The sequence below is a fragment of the Triturus cristatus genome, chromosome 8, assembly GCF_964204655.1.
Source record: "Triturus cristatus chromosome 8, aTriCri1.1, whole genome shotgun sequence".
Lineage (NCBI taxonomy): Eukaryota > Metazoa > Chordata > Amphibia > Caudata > Salamandridae > Triturus > Triturus cristatus.
The window spans coordinates 835,865,311-835,889,155 of NC_140591.1; the positions used below are offsets into that span (position 1 = coordinate 835,865,311).

The 23,845-nt window shown below is 42.2% G+C and overlaps 1 protein-coding gene across 20 annotated transcripts in view; it reads left to right on the plus strand.

Moving 5' to 3' along the window:
• MCF2L (MCF.2 cell line derived transforming sequence like) overlaps positions 1–23,845 on the plus strand; it is a 927,044-nt gene that overhangs the window by 894,946 nt on the left and 8,253 nt on the right. For 15 of the 20 annotated variants that reach the window (XM_085622295.1, XM_085622296.1, XM_085622298.1 and 12 more), the window contains 2 exons: positions 1,950–2,030; positions 11,394–11,515. In XM_085622295.1, coding sequence (XP_085478421.1) covers positions 1,950–2,030; positions 11,394–11,515 — 203 coding nt within the window. The remainder of the gene's footprint in view (positions 1–1,949; positions 2,031–11,393; positions 11,516–23,845) is intronic. The other 5 variants (XM_085622305.1, XM_085622314.1, XM_085622311.1 and 2 more) reach the window with 1 other exon arrangement.

The window sequence follows — 23,845 nt, forward strand, 5'->3', positions numbered from 1 at the left end:
AGGTTTGGTACCTCCCATAATCTGCGTATTATATGTTCTATTATATGTTCTTAATATTTCCATGTTTACTGTTTAACCCATGAAATATGGGTTTCATAACTTATTGCTGTATTTATTTATACAATTACATGAAGTTGTGGCTTCCAGATAACTTATTGTATTTTTTAAATTATACTGCACTGAGAATATTGACATTTTTTATAACATTTGGTCCTTCTTTCTAAATACAGTGTAGTTTTAATTACTCAGTTATGCAAAAGGGACTTTTCACACAAGCAGTATGATACTGAAATAGTTTATTCTCTCTTTTGCAAGTGGAAAAGGGGGCTATGAAATTAAAGGTTTCAGTAGATTGCTAAATATATAATTCATTTCCTGGCTCCTTTTTTGTTTACTTTTCTCAGCCTTTACAGAGTATAATAACTCAGTGGATCTCCATGGAGGGAGCTTTGTAGTTTCTGAGTTTTTCTTAGTTTCCTGGATTTTGGAGCAACTTGCAGTCTAGTGTAGAGGTTTACAACGTGGGTAAACCTCACTTTGAGAACTGGTTAGACACCTACAGCCTTGTGATGTTCGGGATCCTGTAACTATAGCATTGACTATACAACCCTCCAGTGAATAAAAATGCTATAGATGATTTTGTTTTTCATTTATTAAATATGACATACTGCATCATATTTTATTTCACTGTATGTTTTCTGTTATAGAAGTCTGCAGTATATTTATGTTTTGAATAAGGAGGAACAACATTTATAAAACAAAAATCCTATATAATCTTTATCTTCTGTGTTTAGCATGCATGTGGGAGCATTATTGTCTTTCAGAATAAAATGGTACTGGTGCCAAGTGCGGTAGGGTGGGATCGAGCCTTTTAGCTTACAGCTCAGAGATTCAGTGCCTGCCCTACTAGGATATTTCTTTGTGGTGGCACAGTTGTGGACCAGGGAACTACTGGAAATGAATAAGGTGGTCTTAATCCAAATTCTGTGCATGTAAATATCTGTCTCACAATGGAATGCCGCATCACTAAATGACATTGAATGTCTCATTTCCATTGCCATTTGTACCTAATAAACCCAAGACTCAAAAAGTATGGGGTCCAGATATCATCTGTCTGTTCTGTGACCTAACTAGAGTAATCAGTATCATGCTTTGGATGAGCAGTCTGGAAAACCCCTTGAATTGTGGTTATCTGTGTTGTTCCATATCTGAATTCTAATTTCCACACCAATAACTCATCCCTTTGTCGGTACTAAAAGAATGATAGAGGACATAGGATTACATTTTTTATCAGCATCTACTTTAAGCACACACTTTTAACGCAGACCCATTAGAGAAATGACATGAAAATTATTCTAGAAATAAATTAATTACTAAAGCAAGTGCATTAATTCTGGAGTGAGTATCTTGGAGCAGTTGGAGAGCGAAGTTCCAAAAGGAGCACTTAGCAATACACATAGTTAGGAAATATTTGAAATTTCAGCTCCCTTAAAATATAACCACAGTTCCAGTTTCACTTGGTAAGCACACTTTGGTTTCCTCAAAGCACAGGTATGGGAAAACTCAATAAAAAAAATCACTGCCTCCACCTGTACTTTAGGAGCACGCCTATTCAATTCAGATAAATTCCAGATATAGTTTTGAAAATATATGTAGAAATATATTTGATGTAACTAAAATGTTACTTCTGTAGTGTTTTTTGTACAGCACTACATTGCTTTACATCTATCCACATACACAGTGTATCGTTAAAAAATTAATATAGGTATGAAAAATGTATTAGACCAAATTATATTTGCCAATCCCTGAAATTACAGCCACCGATTTATTTACAGCCTTTCATGTGGAATTTATAACAAAGAATTTTCCTACCTGTTTGCTGCTGAAATATTTTGTAAAGTGAACACTTTAATATACATGTCAGGAACTTACCATAAGTTCTTCCACAGATTCAAGTTCAGTGCTAACATTGACAAAGGCCAAATGGCTAAGTACATCCAACCTTGACCCAGCGGCCCTGCGCCGAAGAGGTAATTGTAATGTACAGCTTTGTGGTTTGCTGTGGAAATTACCTTTCTGGTATTGTGGATTGATTCTTGTGCAATTACTTTTTTGAAACTTTGTGCAGATTGGGGCTCAGAGATTGTCCATGGTGTGCCATATTTATTGTAACTTCACATTCTCCTGAATATTTGTCCATTTATGTTTGCAGCTTTGGAAAGCTTAGACCTGATTCACAGAAAATGTTGCACATTTACTCACTTAGACGTCTTGATAGAATGATAGGCCACTGGTATGCAAGATTCCACACATAAAACAGTGTTATTAATCAAAACCTTCTAAAGAAGAGTCCACAAACTGCCCCATTAAAAGCAAGGACACTGTAGAATTTGATTTGAAGAATATATGTTAAAAATCATTGTATGATCAGGAGGCCATAATTAAGCAATATTATCCAAGGTAGAGTTCACTCCTAGGTAGGTATTGACTGAGGTAGATTCAGAAGGTTCTGAGGTGAAGCATAAGGCCTTTGTCCACCCCGCTCAGTACCTACCTGGGACTGCCCTCTTCCTTGAATAACACTGCTATTGAAAATCAGACCCTTAAAACGTGTTGAAATTCACAAATGTGTTGTTAGGTAGTGCATGTATTAATAATTGAATTAATGGAAAAACGAAAAATGAGAAACACATTGTTGGAAATCAATTCATAGAAAACCAGTTTTAAAGACATACAGACGCATCTAAAATGAAAGGACACCTTTTGAAGGAAAGATTATTTTGAGGAAGCACAATTAAACTGAACGTTACATTAAAAAAAACTGGAATAACTAAATAATACAATTTTATTCTACTTAGAAATTATTATGTACATTAAACTTGCAACTGAATACATGTTAACAATGGGAAGCAGTAATATACCCTTTATCGAATCCAGTCAAGATTTTTTTTTTTAAAATTTCAAAATATACCACTTGTTACTACAATTAAAGAAAATGCATGGATTCTCAGGATTACTTTCTCGAGGAAATTGTGTTTCTGTGGAAAGAAACATGACTCTCTGTCTCTATATAGGTAACTCATGAGAAAAGCCACATTCCAATATCAACCCACAAATCTCAGCACCTTCTTCGGCTAACAGCTGCCAGTGAAGATCACCAATTGTTCTGCTATAACTGTGAGTTGTCATCTCTGTCTCTCTCTCTGTCTCTCCCTCTCTCTCTCTCTCTCTCTATATATATAAATATATATATAAATAAATATATATATATATATATATATATATATATATATATATATATATATATATATATATATATATATATTACCTACTGGCGGTCGCCAGTAGGTAGTTATAGTTAGGACCCCTTTTCCATAGGAAATCCGCAACATTCTATTTTGAATAACTTTGGCGCCGGTCGACGAATCCTCGCGAATTTCTCAAAATAGGTGGGACGCTACGCTCCGCTCCTACCCTGAAAGTCTCGGGAGGATTCGTCAAGCAGGGGCTGAGATAAAAGGGGGGTCCCAAAACACGTTTTTCCCATGCATTTTTCCATAGGACCTTTAGACAGGGCTACAGCCCGAACGGCTGAACAGAATTACTTGAAATTTGGCAGAGAGGTAGTCCTCAGGTCAAGGAAGTGCCTTTTGTAGGTTTGGTGTAAATCTGTTCAGTAGATTCTGAGAAAATAGCCTTTAAATCAATATATATATCTGAGCCAGCTTACGGTACGCTTACCGTAAGCTTACCGTACGCGTACGGTGGCGTGCGCGAGCGCGATTCTGATTGGCTCTTAGATCTTAGTAAACATTCGAATCGGCCGAAACCAGGAAGCGGCGGCCGCCATTTTCTCTCTCGCACTGAGAGTTAGGTTGTTAAATAAAACCAATACACATGTAAAGGAGCTGTTTTGACAGCTCACACAAACATAGCCATGTTGAGGGAGTCCCCCAAGACCCCCCAAGGCCAAAAATGCCATTTTTATTTTTTCGCTAATTTCGCCGATTACGCTTACCGTACGCGTACGGTAAAAAATGTAAAAAAAAAAACACTATCCACACTCTCCTCACCCCCTGTGCTTTTGGTGGGCGCAGGCCACCAAATGTACAGGGCTTATCAGTCGTGTGAAAAACCACAATATTTTTAACAAAAATAATAAAAGAAAAAATTATCCACACTCTCTCCACCCCGTGTGCAAATGGTGCCCGAAGGGCACCATTTGTGCATGGCTTATAAGCACCGTAAGCACAGTAAGCACCGCGTGCTTACTGTGCACGCACGGAACGAACTGCGTTAAGTGGGCGCGCACGCCACGAATGGCGTAAAGTAACATAGCATTTAAAAAAACGTACAAATTCACTGAAAAAACCATAGGTTTCACACACGTTATAGTTAGGAATTAGCATTTAAAAAACCTTGCAAATTCACTGAAAAAACCATAGGTTTCACACATGTTATAGTTAGCGGAAATTTTACTGATAAAAAACCAGTGAAATTCCCCCGTTATAGTTAGTGCAGGCAACTATAACTCACGCGACCGCAATCTTCTGCTGATGACATATGTGTCTTTATGAAAAAAAAATATTTGTAATATATGTATAGCTAAAAATGTATGGAAGAAGACATGGGCAAATAAGTGTCTAAATACAGTATTAGCATCAGCAGAGGATTGCGGTCGCGTGAGTTATAGTTGCCTGCACTAACTATAACGGGGGAATTTCACTGGTTTTTTATCAGTAAAATTTCCGCTAACTATAACATGTGTGAAACCTATGGTTTTTTCAGTGAATATATATATATATATATGTATATATAAGACAACTCACAGGTGAAACAGAACAATTGGTGATTTTCACGGGCAGCTGGTAGGTGAAGAAGGTGCTGAGATTTGTGGGTTGATATTAGAATATGGCTTTTCTCAGGAGTTACCTATGAATCTCCTGGTTATACATATGCTGGCTAAGAGCTAGTCAAAATGCAGCGCTTTTGGTAGTGTACAGCTGTCTGATTTACAGTTCTACATATTGAAACCTATACTTCCCAACTTTTCATAAACTTCTAAGGAGAGATAAATGGATAGTTTGACCTTCCAGGAGAATTGCACATAGGCACTGACAATAAAAATGTGTAAATAGCAGCAATATGCAGTAGATTGTGTCAATTTTCTGGCAAAAAATACCTGAGAAAAAAGTTTCAAGTAAGAGATAACGTGCTCGTAAAATATTCCTCCCCCGTTTGCCATTTTCCCATTACCAATTGTTAAATGCCTCATTCTTCCTCATTTCAAACTCATAGATTGAATGAATATAACATTTGTAGAGCGTGGACTTAGCCCAAGGGCGTCAAGGCGCTGTATGCGGAAACTGGGGGTGCAGACAGAAAGACATGCTCATACCGAGGTCTGAGAAAAAAGCCAGGTCTTTAAGGCTTTGCGGAAAAGCAAATGGGACACCTGGCTCGAAAGCTGATCCGGGAGGGAGTTCCACGGGATTACGTCAGAGAACTGACTAAATGCTTTTCGCATGCACCTAATGCCTCTTTTGCATTTCCCTCAATACCACTTCCAAATGGTAGGTACACTGCTTTTGAGTTTGTTGTTGTTTGTCAACCAGCATGGATTGGAATGTGCTTTGCACTTGTATGTGTGTGTGTTTTTTATGGCTTCGTTTTAGTGAGTAGTATATATATATGTGTGTTGTTGTTTTTTTAGAAAGACCATAACTTGATATTTTAGAAAAAGTATTTTGCCTTTTGATGAAACCTTGAATTTTTAATTTTATGTTGCAGCTTAAGGTGCTATTCTAGTTCATCTTGTCTACAAACGGCTTTGTGCAACAGTTTTTCACATAAAAGTAATTGTTTGTTAGAGAAATAGCTCTCTGTTGAGCTCAAGTTCTTTTTGTGATTGGTTAGCATTGAGATCTCTGGAGTAATCTGGAGAATATGTATCAGAAAGAAAAAGAAAAGACATGTAACGACAGAGTGGTACTTAATACTGCAAAATTCATTTTAAGGTACAAGTCCATCATCCTGGTGATGCCATCCTCTGTGGTGCTACACCTGCTACTTCCCCCGTCTGCACTAAACCCATCATGTGTTACTGCTTATTGGCTGATTCCCTCTCCTAGTGATGTTGAAGGCATGAGTCAGGGGCACAGGTTGAGTCTCTAATGTCCCCCACAAGCCATATGTGTACTTCATCCTCTTTGTTTTCAAGCCTCTTTCCTTTTGTGGTCTAATGGGTTTGTGGGGCCTCTTGCTACTGTCTCTGGAACGTATCTAGCATTTTAGAGTCATCTCTCAGGCGAGCTGAGGTGAGCAAGAGCATCTTCAGGGCCCGCCACGTGAACCAGATGCATCTCTGAGCGTATAGCTGCCCGGCCCTCTTTTTGCAGTGCAGCAGCCCAAGTATGTGGAATGCAGGCCTCCCTCAGGCAGGCCTCATGCCATGGCTGGTGCAGCCCTCAGTTGACCGATGTCATACAACGGTGGCAGCTATGACCAGACCAATGAGGTAGTCGCAGCCCAGGCCTGATTGATGTCGTTGTATGGCACTTGCAGCCCTGACTGGGCCAGTTAGGCAGTTTCAGCCTAAAGCAGGAAATTATGGAGAGGGGTTCAAGCCAGGATAAGGATAGGTGAGACTGGGCACCCTAACAGGCACTCTGAGCTCGCACTTAGCCGCACTCTTCCTCTGAGTGCTCCACAGCACCGGGAAGAACACTGGGCTTCTCCCCCTGGACAGTGTCTCCTCCTATGGGTCTAGGCAGATTCCTTTCGTCTGTCAGCTGGCAGCCATTCTGGCAGATCCTCACCTCCACCAGCTGAAAGTGCAGCCTTTAGTTAATGTCACCACTCATCTGGATGACTGGCTCTCAGGCAGACATCAGCCCAGGTCACACATCCGTTCTTTGAGTACTCTGGAGAACATTCTTTGCCTTGGCCTTGAAGGACTTGGAACTGGAAACAAGAGTGTTATTTCGAGTCCTACTTTTATACATATTTTCTAGACCGGGAATGTGGATGCACTATCTCCAATTTTTGGACCTGTAAGAGCAGTGCTAAGAGAGGGTCTGTGGCTCTGACCACATGTCAATCTCTAAAACCATTTAAATGAAAAAGAGTTGTGCTAGTCCATCTATGAAGTAGATGGATTGCTCATAACTGAATGGGACATTGTTAATGTGGACCTTGGGTCAAATGCAGTAGGAAGTGGTTTTGCATGCTCTAACCCTGTTGCCAATACAATAAGGAGGGGTTTCATATTGTGAACCCTCTGACAAATAAAATTAGAAGTGGGTTGTTATTATGAGCTCCATGACAAGCCCCATAGGAAGCGGCATTACATTTTAAACTATTTAGCAGGTACAGTAGACATTGGTTTTACATTATCCCTCTGACAAATGCAAAAGGAAGGGGGTAAATGCTTGATGTTTCTATAAGGAAAGTTTATGTTCACTGCAATATATACTTTATGGTTGCCTAAATTATGTGATTGTCTCTCTAGGCAAAGACAACATGGTCATGGTTATCTTCATTTTTAAGTCATCATGTGTGCTTTATTGTTTATCAAATTTGGTGATACAGGCAGTAGGTCTTTCATTTTGCATACTGAAAGACTTGTCAGAGGCTCTGTAAAAAGATTCATGTCTTCCAATCCTCCCAAATAGAGCACTTGCTGTCTTTTTACGGGATGTATGATTAAACAACTACTGCCTAAACCACGAATTCCTTAACCACGAAGGCTAAGCAATGAGCAATGCCAAATCACTACTTTTTTACAACGATTTCCTAAACCACGAAAAAACAACCTTGTGACTGGCCAATAGATGGCACTATTGTAATAACAATACTTCTGTGTGTGAAGCAAAATAGTAGTCTTTGATGTGTTTTGTGCTAAGAGTTCTTTTACTTTTTCATTTTTCTCAGAACTGCTTTGAAATATTTAGACAGGCATATGAATAATGCCCCCATGACGTGATGTGTACTGTGAAGCACATGTTGTCATATTATATGATACAATCACTTTTAAAATAAAAAAAATTAGAGAAGAAACATTAAAAACAAAAGTTATGAGGGTTGATTTGAAGATGATAAAGTTTTATTAATGGAATATTTTTGAAAATGGCACTTTGTAGTGGGTGCCCAAGCCTTCATTTGAAATTACTTTATTACTCGTGTTATGGCACTGACCAGGGATGTAGGGAAATATAAACTTGGTCTGTCGGCCCTAAGCAGCTTCTGCCAAAGGCAATCGGGTAATGCCTAGGTCTGCCGAAGACCCTGAGATGAAATCTTAATGGAAACATATAAATAAACTGACGCACATCCATCTGTTGGCCCCCCTCAGACCATTCATCACCAATTAAGTGCATCATATAAACGGTGTCTTCATCGTGTAAACCCAGTAAATTAACTTCGCCTCAATAAATATGACGGTCATTTTAAGAGAGTGTAAATACAATTCCGGCATAGCGTATTCCCCGATGTCTGTGATCACACATAGCCACTACATGACCCCGAAGCCCAACGTTCATGGGATGATTCATGGCAAATCCCTTGGCAGATACGTGCCACGCATTACCAAGCTTGCAGGATGAAGGGGGCAAAGATCGTATCAGGACAGAAGGAGCGGAGGGGAGGGGAGAGAGTCGTGGTTTAGGAAAGTTGTGTTAAGGAAAGTCGTGTTTTAGGGAAGTCATGGTTCAGGATTCGTTGTTCAGGTAAGTTGTTATAAAAACTTAGTAGTTAAGGATGTTTCCCCTTTTTACGATCAGAACCTCCTAGTGCATACATTATCACATGATATCTGTCAGACAACATATGCAAGATTAGTTGTAGCTGTGCTATTTCTTTGAGAGTATGTGATTACATTTTAGTTAGTCTGCAAGGGTTTCCAGTATGTAATTCCACATGACATCATGTAAATTGGAGTATAACATATGGTTGTGTGTGCCCCAAAGTACATTTAGTTTTTAAAGAAAAGACATTTGTTGGACATCGATTTATTTTGCTATTTTTGTGTGTTGCTCCGTTCTGAGCTTCTAACCTAAATCTTCTTTAGTCAGGCTTGGACTGCTCTGCACTCTCAGACTGTGAATGACTTGACAAATGAACTAGGAAAGGTTTACATTGTGAAACCTCTGACAAAACCCTGCAATAAAAAGCGTTTCAAATTGTGACCACTTTGACAAATACCACAGGGATAGGCTGGACGTCGTTGAACATTAAGAGACCTTTACACACACATCTCTAGTTCAGGTGGTGTAGAAAAAGGACTTGTTTTCATTCTGTACATTTGTAATTTTTGTTAAATGTTTAGTAGTGTTGTATGCAAGTACTTGTTCTTTTTAAAAGAAAGAACACTGAGAACTGCTTTATTGAGAAATATTTCACAATTAGTGGTTGAACCCCTTTAATCATTTTAATTCATTATTTTGACTTTGCATCTTTAACTTCACTATTGACATTCAGTTCCTGATACAAAAAAAGGTATCTCGAACTTTCCCATTAAACTTCAGGAACATCATGCCTAAGCCTCATGTTAGAAGGGCAAAAACATTTAGTATCTGAATGGACATAAAACAAAGATGTTGGTTTAGAGAATCATTCTTAAACCTGGACTTCTGTTGTGTCATCACTTGTTCTTTGCCCACATCCAGCTCCTGCTACTATGACCACAAATGTTTGTTACTATCCTCGCTGACCTTACCTTCTGCCCACATCTAAACAAGATTGCTGGTCCATTTTTGAAGAATACATTTTTTTTTTTGCTTCTTAGTTGAAGGGAGATGGATGGTGATCCAGACAGCTATCCACTTCTATTAGGATTATAGGAATACAGTCCTGCTTGGCTTACCTAAATATCTTCTAGGTCACCTTCAGAGTGTCACTTCTGTTAAGTAATTTACCTCATCACACTTTTGTTAATCCCCAATCCCAATTGGACATCCTCAACAAGGGACTGGTGAATACATCGATCTTGCTTAAGACACTTTGGATGGGGCCAAAGGCACTTGGTGCTGGCTTTGATTATCTTGACTCTCGGCTTTAGCCCTCGACGTGCTTTCATATGCTTCATTCCTCTTCTCGTTCCCTCTTGGTTGTACCCATGTTCCATCACACCAGTGTTTGCAGACAGTCTTTCTTAGTTCTCACTTTCGTTTCCAATACACCAGAGGTAAGTGACTGTGGCTTTGTGAGAGTGCAGGGTATAGCATAGTAAAGCCAGACCTACTGGTATTGCTAGTGTTTGTTTTAACTGGAAATAGCAAGCAGTGACATGATTGTAGGGAAAAATGAACATGCTTAACTTGTACATCCAGCATGTAGTTGTGTATGTATTTAGCACGCCCACTGTATATATTGGCACCAGAGCCCAGATAATGATAGTGGCCCTGATTTACTCTGAGAGGATAACTTCTCACTCCAGTTTCATAAATGTGTCGTCTGTAACACTTGTACTAACCTAGTATTTTAGTGCATAGGCTGTAGGCAGTGCACAGCCCTGACACATGGGGCCGTGGGTTTCCTGTCACTCAGTGTTTGTTAAGCTGAGCTACTGGGACTCTTTAGTCCCTCCCTTCCAGGTGCCATGGTGCAATATGTACCTACATACATAGTGTCTCTGCGCTTGTCCATTCATTCTGACTCTGTAGAGGTGCCAAGGACAGTCTTATAAGAGTGCAGTTTGTGGAGGGCACCTGGGGCTTTGCCCCCTACAATAGGGCACCATCTGAAGTGTACAAACTATGCTGCACCTCCCTGGTAGTGTACAGTTAGCACACCCCTAGGTCCTTTTTTTCCCCATGCACATGCATACACATAAGGAAAAGTAATCTTTGACTTGCGTTGTCTGGTGCCACCATATAAATAAAGGAACCTAATTTTATATTGTATGGATACCTACTGTACATCCGCACTATGTATATCAGTTTCTTCTGTGATTAGAAAGTGTATCATTCCATTTGTTCGTTTCTTATATTGGGCTGATGCCTCTGTATTTATTCTTTCTTGAATAAAGCTTTTCAAACATAAAAAAAAAAAAAAAAAAGAAAGTGTCGCAGAGAGTAGGGCACGAGCAAAACAGACTTTTTTGCTCCTATGACAATTTATATAACCTGGGTGCGATTGATTAGCTCAACTGTTAAACCTATGACCAATCCACTAATCAGCATTTTTTAAAAATAATTAAGCCTGGATTTTTGTAATGAACACAGTATCCTGCCCAACTCGCAACGAGTATAAAACATAACTATCTCAGGAAGTATGAGTAGTTACTTTAAATGTATAGCTACGTTTTGCTGCTGATGCCGCATTTAATTTTTGGTCTACGAATCTGTGCTCTGTGTGAAGTATTACGCTACAATTTTCGTTAATGCGTCCTACAGGTTGGGCAAGAGCATCTCAATCCCTTGATGCTGCGGAAGAAGTTGAAGACTGGTCAAGTGCTGAGGAACAGATTAATTCATCTGATGCAGAAGAGGAAGTAGCCTCAGAGAAAAAAAAACTAGTGAGTTACGCGATTAAACGTTTATGGTCTTGTAAAACTCTTTTACTTCAAGGCAAAATGGCTTATGTTTACCTGTTATGTATTTCTTCCAATTTTCTATGAAATACCATAGTACTTTTGCACTGCCAAATTTCTTTTGGTCTCTCACATCAGAAAAACACAGTATACTGTCACTCACTAATTATATGGTACCCTCGTTACAGTGGTCTATTGTATGTAGTATAGACTAATAGTGACCTTGTTTATCCATTCACGTTACTTTTGTATCCCCTATTTGAGAGGATCAATACTGCTGTTTACAATTGCTTCATATTGTGAAGATCATCTTCATATCTCTTTGTTCCGAAACTTGTTTTCTTTTGATATTTGTTTTCCTTAGAATGTTTATTGACTCTTGATTTGTGAATTTAATGAAAGACTTTATGAAGTGCATGATTGGGTTAGTTAACACACTCAAGTCTGTTTCAAATTTTTGTGGAACCTACACCCTGTGACTACTAGACCCATGTGGGACGCTGTTTGTTTGTTGGTCCTGGCCGACGCTGCACCTGTGTGAGGGCTGCTCAAACCCACGACTTGCGGAACCCGCTTCGCGGGTCCCGCTGCGGAATCCCCTCACCTGTATCGCCTGTCTGTGGTCTCCTGCCTGGCTGCTCTGTGGGGGCGTGTGAGGAATCAGGGCTGCGAGCGTGAACCGGGACTCACCTTCCCAGGAGTCCCGGTCCCGGAGGCTGAGTCACCTGGCCCCGCTCTCCCTGAACGCCCCGCCCCCACCTTTTTACAAACTTAAAAGGCACCTGGACCCTTTCTTCGTGGGACGCTGTTTGTTTGTTGGTCCTGGCCGACGCTGCAACTGTGTGAGGGCTGCTCAAACCCACGACTTGCGGAACCCGCTTCGCGGGTCCCGCTGCGGAATCCCCTCACCTGTATCGCCTGTCTGTGGTCTCCTGCCTGGCTGCTCTGTGGGGGCGTGTGAGGAATCAGGGCTGCGAGCGTGAACCGGGACTCACCTTCCCAGGAGTCCCGGTCCCGGAGGCTGAGTCACCTGGCCCCGCTCTCCCTGAACGCCCCGCCCCCACCTTTTTACAAACTTAAAAGGCACCTGGACCCTTTCTTCGTGGGACGCTGTTTGTTTGTTGGTCCTGGCCGACGCTGCACCTGTGTGAGGGCTGCTCAAACCCACGACTTGCGGAACCCGCTTCGCGGGTCCCGCTGCGGAATCCCCTCACCTGTATCGCCTGTCTGTGGTCTCCTGCCTGGCTGCTCTGTGGGGGCGTGTGAGGAATCAGGGCTGCGAGCATGAACCGGGACTCACCTTCCCAGGAGTCCCGGTCCCGGAGGCTGAGTCACCTGGCCCCGCTCTCCCTGAACGCCCCGCCCCCACCTTTTTACAAACTTAAAAGGCACCTGGACCCTTTCTTCGTGGGACGCTGTTTGTTTGTTGGTCCTGGCCGACGCTGCACCTGTGTGAGGGCTGCTCAAACCCACGACTTGCGGAACCCGCTTCGCGGGTCCCGCTGCGGAATCCCCTCACCTGTATCGCCTGTCTGTGGTCTCCTGCCTGGCTGCTCTGTGGGGGCGTGTGAGGAATCAGGGCTGCGAGCGTGAACCGGGACTCACCTTCCCAGGAGTCCCGGTCCCGGAGGCTGAGTCACCTGGCCCCGCTCTCCCTGAACGCCCCGCCCCCAACTTCTTACAACATACCCCATTGGTCTTTGGCCCATAAATATCGGAGAGTGACGCTGCGCGGGAGCGCGCGGGAGCGTCCGGGGCTAAGACCGGGCAAAGAGCGGGCCGTTTGAGGCCGTTCGAGGACTGAGAGGACTGGACTGGCCCACCCCTCTTGGCTCGACAGTTTTGGAAGCTAAACTAATAACTGAGGGGAAATAGATCTACCTTTGTTACAGTGCCTTAGCGCTATGGATCCAAGGGTAACCCGTAGCAAGTCTTCTAAACGTGGGTCACAAATTAGTGGCCCCATGGATGACTTTATAACCCGCACTAACATAGCTATAGACGAAGAGATATTCAAGCTCCAATCTCGGGTCTCGCTAGAACTAGATGCCGCCAGAAGAGTGTCCCAAGTAATTGCACTTTCTAAGAAATCCTCTCTAGGCCACATAGCCACTTCTGTTACCCCTGAGCGCCCAGCCCGCCCGCATTGTATAGTCACTCAGGCAGATGTTTACCATCCTCCGATCCCGGCTACTCCCCAATTTGCCTCGGGAAGTAAGAATGAGGAAACTCCATCGACACCTCTTAGTGTGCACACTCCTGTCCCCATTGCACTTTTCCCGAATCTGTCTAATAATATCCCCAGTGGTAAACAACCGAAGAGGAAACGCAATTCTCGCTCAGCTTATTTCCGCAAGAAAGCGAAAATTGCTGTCCCAAAAGATTTACTAGTGACCAACATCACAGCACCCAAAGCTGGAGTAGTGAATACCCCTAATACCCAGTCATGTAGTGAGGGGCAGGGACAAAATACATCTATTCCCTTCCTTAATACCCCAGTAGGTGTGGACCCCGAAGTGGACGGGTTAACCAATAACAATAAAGAATTTATAGAGGTGGTTTGGGACACACTTAAAAAACTTTTGTTACCTCTAGATCTAAGACTATCAAGGATAGAAAATAACTTGCTAGAAATAGAGAAGAGCATTATTGCTTTGGCCACTCTTGGGTTGAAAAGTCTGGAAAATCAGGGCATTATTGCAGCAGACTCAATGCCACAACCTACCGCACCCCAAACCAATCTAGCTTCCTCTTTAGTACCATCCACAATAAAATCTGTCCCTAAACCAAGGTCAGTTATGGGGGAGCAAGCTCGCGTTAAACCAAGGCCAGTTATGGAGGAGCAAGCTTGTGTTAAACCAAAGTCTCCCCCACAAGGTCTCACACGCAACCTGCAACATCCCAAACGCGAAACACTAAACAGATCGATTCCCAGTAAAACCCAGGTTCCCCCAGTCAAAGATAATTTTAGAGGAGGCTATATTGACCTTCCCCCAGAGGCAAACGACTATGTGGTTGTCTTGACGGGTGTTCCTATGATAGGCAATGGCCAATTCGAAAATCACTGGTCGCTGAAAAACAAAATAATGCACTGGTTAAATGTTAACAGACCAATCCCCAATGGTAGAAGAAGTCGCGTACTGATGGTCCGCAGGACCCCCTGGGTAGGGCCAACGCTGAAATCCAGTTCGGGGGACTGCATAGTAGTGACCTTCGAAGACCCACACACGGCACACCACATCTGTAGTTGGCCCAGCAATGATGACTCCTTAGTCAAACCCAAACCACTATCCTTTTTTTATCCCCCCCGATCCATCTGTAACCAGGGGGATAATTGGTCACTGGTCCAACACCACCAACGGCCGAATAGGCCCTGGTGTCACCGGGAGACCCCCCCTCATTGGAATGGTCTCTCTACTTTTAACAGATTTGGTGGCCTAGAGGAGGTGGATTGACTCCCTGTGCAACCACCCAAACAACCCCGAAGGGAATTCTTAACCTCACAAAGGCATCATTCCATTGATTGTCCAGTCCGAGTAGGACGATCCAAGAATGAAAGGGTTGATGGGGTGACTTTGTCATTGGACACAATAGTAAATTGTAGCAGGGTAAATTGGTCAAACTTGCTCTCCATGACCCCCCCTGCATCTACTTCTCTTGATTACCCGGATTCTACCTGCCTGGTCTCCTATGCGACCCCCATTCTCCAGCAAAATGAGCCATTGGTGAGGTCCTCAAGACCTGTGGGTGCGATTGTTTCTCCTATGCCTATGCCCATTGACCCCATCAAGGTCTCTCCAAAAGCTGACTCTGTTTTAAAAATTTTATCTTGGAATGTGGCTGGTCTTGGTCGTAACTTTGACATCCCCGAATGGAACGACTTTCTGGAACCCTTTCACATTTGCCTCTTTCAGGAAACCTGGTGTTTGGAGCCAAGACATCGAGTGGGATTTTCCACCTTTTTTATCCCTGCAGTCCAGGAGCAGGGATCCAAAGGTCGCCCGTCAGGCGGCCTTATTATATGGATTAGTATTACTCTCGGCTTCAGGGTGAAAGAAAGAATTACTCAATCACCGGATCTCCAGTGGTTAACGATAACTCACAAAGGGGGAAGAAGTATGGAAATCTTCAACATTTACCTGAGGGGTGCCAAAGGCGGTGTATCCCATCTACCTACTACAGGCCTAAACCACAACCTGGCTGCTTGCAAAGCGGACTCCTATATAATGCTTGCAGGCGATTTTAACTGCTGTTTTGAGCCCTTGGCCAGCGAAGATATCTTGGACACTTTTGAGGAGGACACCAGGAGAGGTATTCCTATTTTGAATCTTGACCCGATTCCAAAATGGTCGCAAAACGCAATAGAGATCAATGCCCTCTGTATGGAGCATAATTTGCGACCGACAAATGGCCGATCCAAATCTGACCATATGGGTGCACACACTTATAACAGACAAGACCATACGTCTAGGATTGATTATATTATGCTTAATTACAATCTCTGGCTATATCACCTAGATATGGAGGTTATAGTGTCGGGCGATAGCGACCACAACCCCTTATCGCTATCTATTTCATTTCCCTGGCAGGCTGGAAGCCAAGGCCCACTCGGACATAAGTGGAAATCTTCCCACGAATTAGTCCCCGCAAACTGTAGCAGGCGCTTAAAGTGGGCAAAAGTCTTGGCTGATGAAACAAGGATGGCCCAAGCCGGGTCTATTTTGGAAGAGGTGGAGCCCCGGATGAACACTTTAAGCTCAACCGACAATAAGATCTTACCTCTATTCACTGAGACTGTTTTGGCACTGAGTGACTTATTTATTGTTCCCCAAATCTCTCGTAGGGGTCCCCCGAAAACCTTGCCTAAACAGTCAGACAAGTGGTATACTGTAAAATGTCGTGAAGCTAAGAAGGAACTTGTTGTGACATTAAAGTCCAAAGACACAGTTGCTATTAGGGCTGCTAGAAAATTCTATAAAAAAACCATATTTGAAGCCAAACAGGTTTATGATTTTAACTTTTGGGGAGACTTAGTAGAGGCTAGCACCAGGAAGGATGCCAAGAGGTTCTGGGACCTATTAAGATCTAGGGAAAAGCCCACTGACCAGCAGCTAACTTGTAACATTATAGGGGGGGTATGGTTCGACCACTTCTCACAACTGTACTCCGCTCCCCCAGGCCTCCCCCAGCTAGCTTGCCCACCCATGGGTTTATTGCCTAATCCTACAATCATCCTACCGTGCTATGATGCCCTATTTACCAGCTTAGAAGTAGAGAGAGCAATACAAGGTATTGTCCCGAACAAAGCAGCGGGTCCTGACGGAATCCCCGGAGACCTTATCAGGAATTACCCACCCATTTGGAGTAGATTAATTGCCTCGCTTTTGAACGAAGTTATGATGGGTGGAGTTTTTCCTGATTCATGGAGGGGTGCTGAGGTCGTTCCTATTTTCAAAAAAGGTTCTAGGGACGACCCAGCGAACTACCGTCCAATTAGTTTATTGGACTCTTCTCAAAAGGTAGCAGGGAAGGTGGTATTGGGCAGGATCAATGAGTGGGCAGATGGAAATCACATCCTGTCAGATCTTCAAGCGGGCTTCAGAACAGGAACAGGCACAATCGAGCAGACGTTCCGCCTTCTAATGATCTATTGGAAAGTGGTGGTGCTGGGAGGGGGCAGTCTGTATCTAGTCTTCATTGACTTGCGGACCGCCTTCGACCTGGTACCACGTGCACTTTTATGGAACGTCCTCGATGGGTTAGGCCTCCCTCCTTATTTGCTGTCGCTGCTCGTGAAATTTCATGATAGGAATTTCGCCCAAATTAGATGGGGTACACAGGGAGAGAAAACATCTCGTATCCCCGTGGACAGAGGCGTTCGCCAGGGCTGCGTGCTTGCCCCCACTCTGTTTTCTCTTTATATTAACGGAGTGGTGGAGCATCTTCTACAACAACCATCGGATGCACCAACCCTGGCTGGTAGGAAAATCCCAACGCTCCTGTTCGCAGACGATACCCTCCTAATCTCAAAATCACCAATGGGCATTCAATCGCTGCTTTCTAGCTTTCAAACCTTCTGTGAAGGAAGGGGTTTGGCTATAAACATAGGCAAAACTAAGTTTTTAGTCCTTAACCCGCCCAAAAAATCCGTCTATCCCCCGGTCCTAGATTCTGTCCCACTTGATCGCGTCAAAGAATTTGATTATCTGGGTATACGCATCAGTGATACCATGAGTTGGAAGGCACACCACCAAAAAATCCTTCTTACTCACAAAAGGGTGGCAGGTGCGTTGCTCAAGGAACAGCGAGCCTCAGTATTAAAACCTATTGGGGCTCCCCTAGACATTTATAGGGCTAGGGTTGTAAGTGCGGCACTTTATGGTGCTGAGCTGTGGGGCACCCATGGAGTTGACACTTTGGCCCATATTGAGAACAACTTCCATAAAGATCTAATGGGTTTGCCCCACAGCACGCCAACAATCCCATTGCTGCTAGATGCAGGTACCCGGGCAATCTGCGACCAAGCAAAATTACGCCCACTTTTGTTATGGTCCAGGATCTGGAATGTACAGGAACTAAGAAGCTATGCAGAAGCCTTGAATGACATTTTGTCATTACCGGGTTTTCATAAGATCATCTGGCTTAGGGAGGTAAAAAAGCTGCTCTACAAATTAGGCCTAGGAGAGGCTTGGGCCAACAAATCTGCACCCCCGAAACAACAGTTAAAGAAGGTTTATTGGGCATGGGTAGACAATGAGAGGGCCCGAAGTATAAATCATTGTAAATCTGTAGTTCTGTTTCTGTCGGTCAAAGACTCGCCGTCAAGGGAACTTTATCTAGATACCATTCAGAGCTCATGGGACAGAGCACTGTACATTAAGTTTAGGGTGGGGGTGCTTCCACTATGTGAGTTCATGTCCACTTGGAAACCGCCCGCTCAAACTGTACCCTATTGCCCATTTTGTGATCTAAGGGTAGAGTCTGTGTCCCACATGCTGTTTGAATGTAGCGTCTATGTAGCTCCGAGACGTAGGTGGTTGAAGCCCTTGTGCAGGTGTTTGGGAACTCGCTCTCACTTAGAAGCTCTGCATATTTTACGTACAGATGCTAGACCCTTTTTTTCCACTTGTATGGCAAAATTTTTGAGCTGGGCTTGGCGTCTAAGAACTGCAAGAAAACTGTTAACCCAGTGAAGGACCCCCCTTACCCAATACGCTGTTTCGGATATGAAATGTTTTTATACTGATGATTGTTTTTTAAAAATGTTCTTTTTTTAAAAAATGTGTGGAAAATGCTTTTATGATATGTTTGTATCGAATAAAGCTACTTACTTACTTACTTACTTACTAGACCCATGAATTTCTGGTTGCACCACTAAAAGCACTGTTTAAATAAAAAGCAAAGTTGATGCCAAAACTATACTGCTTGAACTGTACAGGGTAAAGTCCAGATGTTGACTTGTGTTAACGGTTCTAATAATAATGGCACAACTTCCATCTTCAACACTTCCATATAGCTACCTCTAGATGACTCTTCCCAGAAATTGCTTAATGCTCTTTAAGAACTGCTTGTGGCAGATGCAAAAATATGGCTGAGAAAATATTGTGCTTCAAACTCAGAAAACTGCATGTACAGTGTCTGTACTTTAGCCTATGCAGTTCATTCTTGTATTCCTATATTTGTATTTATTTATTTGTTTATATATTATACACAGTTTATATCAGACAACTCTAGTTTCTTGGTGAGATTAAGGAGGATATGAAAAGAGGGTGTGTAACAGTAGATTAAGAGGGTTCTTCGAAGTGATAAAGGAAAATTGAAACAGTCTTTGACATTGGAAAACACGGCACATGACCTCCTAAATATGATGCAGGCATTGCAGTCTTTCCCCGGTTGCATTATGTCTGATCTGCGTTCCATTTTGTTTTCTGAATTAAAAAAGTTTAATGAGAAGTATTCAATTCACGCCATACTCAACTTTTGATTTATTCTTTTTATTTGGAAGTAATTTGCTCCCAAAAAATGAGGCCAAAATATATACATAGAGTGAGGTTTGTTTCTGCCCCTGAGGAGTATTACTGTCTCACCTGTCACTGTAGGTTGTTTGTTGTATCATTACGCCTCTTAAGGGTAGCTTGCACAGTAATGAGAGAATATTTTACATCTAACTATTGCACTTAACCAAGACACATTTGGTTATTACATCATATATACATTATGTACATAAAATAAAATCCCTTTTTTGGTAGTTTTTCACTATAGCAATCTTTTTTTATATTGTTTCTCAGGGCTCAATTGTGAGCCTGACCTTAATATGGCAACTCTATTGTTCTTTACATTTGTACATTGGGCAACCAGACCCCAAGATGGTCCTCATTTTGCAGGAGTTTGGGGATTCCATCTAGGGGTGGGGCTATCCAGATCCTTCATGTACTGCAGCCAGTTCCATAACAAAAATGGTGATCTTGAGTCCCCAGCAAACAGCTACAGCCAGGAAGATCTGTCACTTACTACTAGTGTCATTCCCGATACTGCTGGATTGCCCACCTCACTCCATGTAATTACGAACACCGCTTCCAGACCTGTCCTTTAATGTGGCGTCTGTATTTAATAATGAGTGTTGTATTCTTAGTTGCTAGCTTCTTTAATTAGACTACTACACCAGATGCCAATGATTTGCAGATTAAATGGCCATGACTAGAAGTGATGAGCGTTATTAATATGGAGTAAAGGTCACCCTAATGCTACCATCATTCATGATGATATATGTGTTGGTTTAACACACTTTTGTCATAACTCATGCTGACCATGTTGGTTGTGCACACATTTAAACGATTCAACTCGAGTCACATGTCAAAATTATTTATGTCTCTCGCCATAAGATACCCAAATTCAGCAGATAGACACTTAATTACATTTTTGTTTTAGTAAAATGTGCCATACATACACTGTGCAGGTGCTTTTTTTGTGTGCCACAAGAATGCCAGTGTGTGTGCAAATGACTGTTGGCATTTAGATATGCCCCGAGAAATGAACCCTTCTGTGCATTTTATCTGTATAACCACAATCATTTGCAACTTCACTCTTACATTCTTGCAGGGTAAGAAACATCCACGAGGTAATGATGGCTATGCCACAATGTTCACACATCCTAAGCAGTACACACATTTAGGGAAATCAATGTACAAATCATTACACCAAATTAGGGTTGGTGCTCTCCTGGTACAGACACCCTGCCACCGAAGGTGCAGTAGTCAGACCCGGAAACCCCCCCAGTTCTGCAGACGGATGATATAAGAGATACCAAAGCACACAAAGCAGTCCAAAAGTTATGAAATGTGGTCAATAAAGAAGTATTTCGAGATCGAAGATGTGTTTGGCATAATTTATTCTCTCCACAGTTATTCACATTTGTTGCATCAAATGTAATATCCAATACAGACAGGCAGCCAACATGTGTTTCATCACAGAGACTTTTTCAAGGCTGCATAAGGATATACATAGTATGTTTCACAACTTTACCGATGACATAGTGATAAGAATTATAACTACTACATCACCATCACCAAATGGAACACAAAAAACATTGACGTAATCCTAAAGAAAAGCCAGTGAAGAGCCATGTGTATAGGGTGAGAACCTTAAGAAGGGCTGAGCAAAGTTGGTTATCCATACATTAGTTTACTCAAAGTGCTTTAAAAAGGTGACAAGTTTAGTGCATTAGACCGATCAAGGTGATGAGAGAGTCATGGAAGGTAATGATGAGAAACACCAAAAACCGAATAAGGAGGAGCGAGTTTGCAATTGAAAGTGACTAAAGAAGAGAGTCAGCCCAAGATAAGGCATTAATGTAACGTATGCACAAAAGGTTGAAGAAACTGTACCTTGAGCGTATTAAAAATGACAGTATTCTGATTATGCACGCAACAAAGTAGTGCCTCACTGGAATGGTAAAATCAAAACAAAATGAGGTGCCTCATCGCAATGTTAGGTTGCACTACACCTATCCTGAAATGCCAGTGATACCATACACAGTAATGTTTCTAATGACGGCTGGACAAGTTTGAGGCAGTTTGCGGTGCGCTGGAGTGCTTACCTTTAAACAATAACAGAACTTTGTACCTATGTTGCTGACAATGAGTACGCTGTTGTGTGTATGGGGCTCGGTATAAGTACCGGTCAAGTAGTAGAAAGAGAAAGAGGACTGTCACTGAATCGGAAGCTGCATTGAAGGTCTAGAGGGCCGCCATCTTGGCTGAGGGATGCATTAAAACATGCTAATAGAATGGGGCAGAGGGATGAAACAGAAAAAGGAGTAGGGGCCACCCAATTTGTGAAAAGTACAGAGAGACACATCTTGTACGGACATGGACTCCGTGTCACGAACATTAAATTCACAATGAAAAAAGGTCATGTATTTCTCATAATTGCATCATAAAAGTGGAATACTAATGCAGTACATACAGTCTAATACACTAAACTTGTCACTTTCTTTGAGCACTTTGCGTAAACTAATGTATGGGTTACCAACCTTGCTCAACCCTTCTTAAGGTTCTCACCCTATACACATGTCTCTTCTCTGGATTTTCTTTAAGATCACATTGGTGTATTTTCGTGTTCTAGTTGGTGATGGTGATGGAGTATTTATAATCCTTATCCCTATGTCATTGTTACATTTGTGTAAGATCCTATGTATATCCTTTTGCAGCCTTGAAAAAGTCTCTGTGAAAAAAACATGTTGGCTGCCTGTCTGTATTGGATATTACGTTTGACATAAGAAATGGGAATAACTGTGGAGAGAATAAATCACGACAAACATAACTTTGATCTCTCAATACATCTTTACTGACCATATTTCATGGCTTTTAGACTTCTTTGTGTGCTTCGGTATGTATCTCTTTTATCAGAATAAGGAAATTTACATGCACTGTGCATGCACAGTAATCGAAAATATGCCTCTGTTGAAAGTGAGTCTGAATAAGCAGATGCAAAATGTCTACCTTTTATGTTCTGTGGCATAATGCTTGCATGCCTTTTTTTTCAAGTGTTAATTCATTAAATCCAGATCCTGTGCCTTTTCAAATGCTTGTTTCTTTTGAAAAGGAAATCCCAGGATAATCAATCAATCAATCAGAGAATTGTGAAGCGCCCTACTCACCTGTAGGGGTATGAAGGTGCTGTGGGGGGGATGCAGCTCCGGTCAGTCGAAGAGCCAGGTCTTGAGGGTCTTCTTGAAGATGTGAAAGGTGGGGGAGCATCTGATGTTGATCGGGAGCTCGTTCCAGGTCTTTGACATGATGTAGGAGAAGGCTCTGTGGATGCGTGGGATTTTAGCGAGGGCGAAGTCGTCAGATCGGAGGATTCTCTTGGGGAGGGGCTACACCCCTCTTTTAACTCCTCATTGTATCAGCTTTATCTCTCCGTTGTACTATGCATTTGTCTTAAGCCAACCTTCTGGTAAAACATAGTTCCTCTTTTCATGCTTTACTCACCTGTATTGCAGTTTTACACATCCTATTTTCCTGATGGTTCTCTGGTGTTGTACCCTCAGAGTGCCACAACAAGCATCTGTTGAGCACTGTATTCCGCGGCTGCCACTGTCCCCTAAATCAAAGACGTTGCAGGGTTATGTACACTGTTGATTGGCTTTGAAGGTGTGAACAGTAAACTAATCATTTTGTTCAGAAAAAAGTGTCATTGTTTGTCGGTCAAAGGTCACATAGGTATACTGTAATTTTTATTTTTTTTAGCTGAGTGCCCACCATTAAGACAGCGCATTCCATAGTGTCTGACTATAGGGACTTATGCAATGTCTTTTAACAAATGTTTGTACCTGATTGCAGTACTCTTCTGGTTCAGAATTGTTCAGTAATATCCCTGGAATTGAAAGCATAAATAAATGTACAGTGGCTAGGTTTCTTGGGTAACCCCATGCATGAGGCTACATCCATATAGGTCTAGTGGATTATTTTGTGCCATATGATTTTGGTGTAATAGGAGAAGTTTGCCCACATGATCTGTGGTATGTCCGTACAAAAAGCATATAAAGACCCCTGTCCTTTTTTGGAGGGGGGGGGGGGGAGTCGGGGGGAGAATGCAGTTAGTGAAGCCTTTTTTTATTTTATTGTTTTAACTCCCAAAAGTAGCATGTGCCTTGAATGGCGTTTTCCAACTAGTATTGCTTGTAGACCCTGGCAGTCTGGATGAGGTGAATTATTGTAACAAGAAACATATGACTTCCACTTTACTTGCTCTTCACCCTCAATATCCACAGTCCCTCACCTTGAAATGCATTGTGGGCTACTCAGGGACTAA